Source organism: Colletes gigas, unplaced genomic scaffold (genome assembly GCF_013123115.1).
Source record: "Colletes gigas isolate AHSC1104 unplaced genomic scaffold, ASM1312311v1 Colletes_gigas_Sc00073, whole genome shotgun sequence".
Classification (NCBI taxonomy): Eukaryota; Metazoa; Arthropoda; class Insecta; order Hymenoptera; family Colletidae; genus Colletes; species Colletes gigas.
This window is the reverse complement of record NW_025106702.1, coordinates 138,062-140,544: the sequence shown is the minus strand read 5'-3', so window position 1 is coordinate 140,544 and position 2,483 is coordinate 138,062. Positions and strand designations below refer to the sequence as shown.

Here is a 2,483-nt window from a genome sequence, read left to right as displayed (position 1 = left end):
TGTTGATTTCTACAACATATTCAAAAATCATCGAAATCGGTGAGACCCGACCTTTTCTAAATAATTACCTTACTTTTTAACCTTCCAGTGGGCACGCTGTGAAATTTCTCTTGAGCGGGCGCTTGTCGTAAAGTTTACGTGTGTAACGTCTTCATGTAAATAGTGTTTTTTTACATAAACGTTGGGAAATTGCTGTGAGGATGTGAAAAATGATATATGGCAGTACTTTAAAAAGAATATATTTGATTTTGGTGAATAAAAGAAACTAAACAACACTTCAAAAATGTAAATATTTTAAAACAAAATATTTGATCGACCTATTGGTCAAAATCAGCATTCTCATCCTTACAATTGTTGCAAACCACCTCAACTGCAAAATGGTACTTGCACGTAAACGAGTGGCAACGGCAACACTTCATTGATGCTGAGGATCTTTTCTTCTCCAATGCACATGACCGATACACACCGTGTTTTTTGTAGGGTTTCTTTTTTCTTCTTCTGTTATCGGTTCAACACCCCGACCGTAATTCACTTTGAGAAAAGCACTTATATCTTGAGGTAAATGTCTGAGATTTGATCTGAAGATAAGATGCTCTTTCATGAGGCTTAATGCCAAATTTTTCAGGAAAACTCTTCGATGCTTAGGAGCCTTTACTGGACAGGCAAATTTGTATAAAATTTGAGCATTTATGTCGCCAATATTCATCAAAGTGTAGAAAAGTACACATGGCCATCTTCTTGTTATTCTAGAGACCGAGTAAGCGGCACACATTTTGTCGACAGTATCCACTCCGCCTTTGGTTTCGTTGTAGACCAGTATAACCTGAGGCTTTTTGGTGTCGGAATCCATTTCGCTGTCGTCATGTAATGTTGAGAGTAATATTACAGATTTATTTTTCCGAGGTACATAGGACACTAACATTTTGTCCTTTTGGAAACCAACAAAAAAGAGCGGATTCAACAGTCTTGCTTTTGTCTGCCTGGCAAAAATTGTTTTGGGATTTCAGATTTGTTTTTCTTCATTGTGCCTAAAACCGTTATTTTTTTCGTAAGCAAATAATCAGCAAGTGGTACTACTTGTGTACCAATTATCCAATTGTCCATCGGGTTGTTTTCCGCAATATATTTCTAGAATGGATGTGTAAAAACTTTTAGCATCACATAACGCAAAAATCTTCAGCCTGTATTTCGCTGGTTTACTAGGAATATATTGGATGAAGCTACAACGATCCTTAAATGGATGCAGCATCTCATCGATCGTAGTATATTCGCTCAAGTTGAATAATAACTTGCAGTTGTTGACAAAAGCTTGGAAGAAGTCACGAATTCCTACCAGTTTGTCAACTTTCCTCCTTTCGATTCTGGTATTCTTGTCATCGAATCTCAGGCAGCGGATGATTAAGAGAAATCTCTTGTAACTCATGACAACTCTTGTTATTTGAATTCCGGTACCGTCACTGGAAAAGATCTCTTTCACATTTGCGTGGTGAGATTTGTTTATACCGATCAAATATAGTAGACCCAAGTATGCCATAAATTCATTCTTGTTGATGTTTTTACAGCCCCGATCTCTAGAGTACTGGTGATCAACTCTCAGCTGATCGATATGCATATTTGTGTGCTTCAAAATGTCGTCAATCATAGAGATGTCGATAATTTGGAAGAACGCATCCAGTTCATTCTCAATACCAAGAGCTCGATGAGTCAGGCCAGTGGGTACCGTGACTACGTTTATCCCCTTAGTTTTTCCAGAAACACGGTATGTTGTCTTACGCCATTTTGTTGATTTATTTCTTCCAATGAAGAGAGTTGCTTGATTTCTTCTTCCGAAAACTCGCTGTCACTCGAGGGAAAGTAAGTCTCATCATCTTGCTCTGGCTCATCGAATAAATCTTGAGCGATCTTTTCTCACTCATTTTGTGTAAGCGGCCTACAAGCCATAATGGGGCACGTCTAAAAATGAAAAAATACATTTAGCTATAAAGGAAACGATATAAATGAGGAAGATATCAGAAAAAAGTAGTTTATTTAATATGTAGGGAATTAAGTGAGACAACGCGTGCTTTTAGACGTATAAATGTATTTTTCAGCTCTGCTCATCTGCGCTTTCGACAACGAACTGCGAACTTCTTCGACTTACTCTATTCCCGGTTTTTTCCGGTTACGCTGCGCGAGGCATCTGTTTTTGTCCGCTGCACCATTGTGTTTCAAAAGTGCCGACACTCGCTCGCGCACATCGCTCGCTCATTCTCTCTCTCACACACACACTTTCTCTCACTCACTCCTACACTCGGCCATCCTGAAATAATATTCGCCCCGAATATTAACCCTTTGCACTCCGAACGATTTTGGACATTGGCTATCAGCTACTCAGCGCCACTTTACGGCAAAAACGAACATTTACAGACCCTCGTATTATTTCTTATAATTTTGGAACTAAGTAACGTATTATAATGATATTGGACTTATATGAATTGGTTGAG

General features: G+C 38.5%; 1 protein-coding gene across 1 annotated transcript; it reads right to left on the bottom strand.

Annotated features, from left to right (window-relative positions):
• Positions 1-415: 415 nt before the first annotated feature.
• Positions 416-1,642, bottom strand: LOC122403773 (piggyBac transposable element-derived protein 4-like). Its single transcript, XM_043407504.1, has 2 exons — positions 1,086-1,642; positions 416-980 (listed from the first exon to the last, which is right to left on the bottom strand). Exons 1-2 carry the CDS (start codon positions 1,640-1,642, stop codon positions 416-418), a joined length of 1,122 nt encoding a protein of 373 aa, XP_043263439.1.
• Positions 1,643-2,483: the final 841 nt, after the last annotated feature.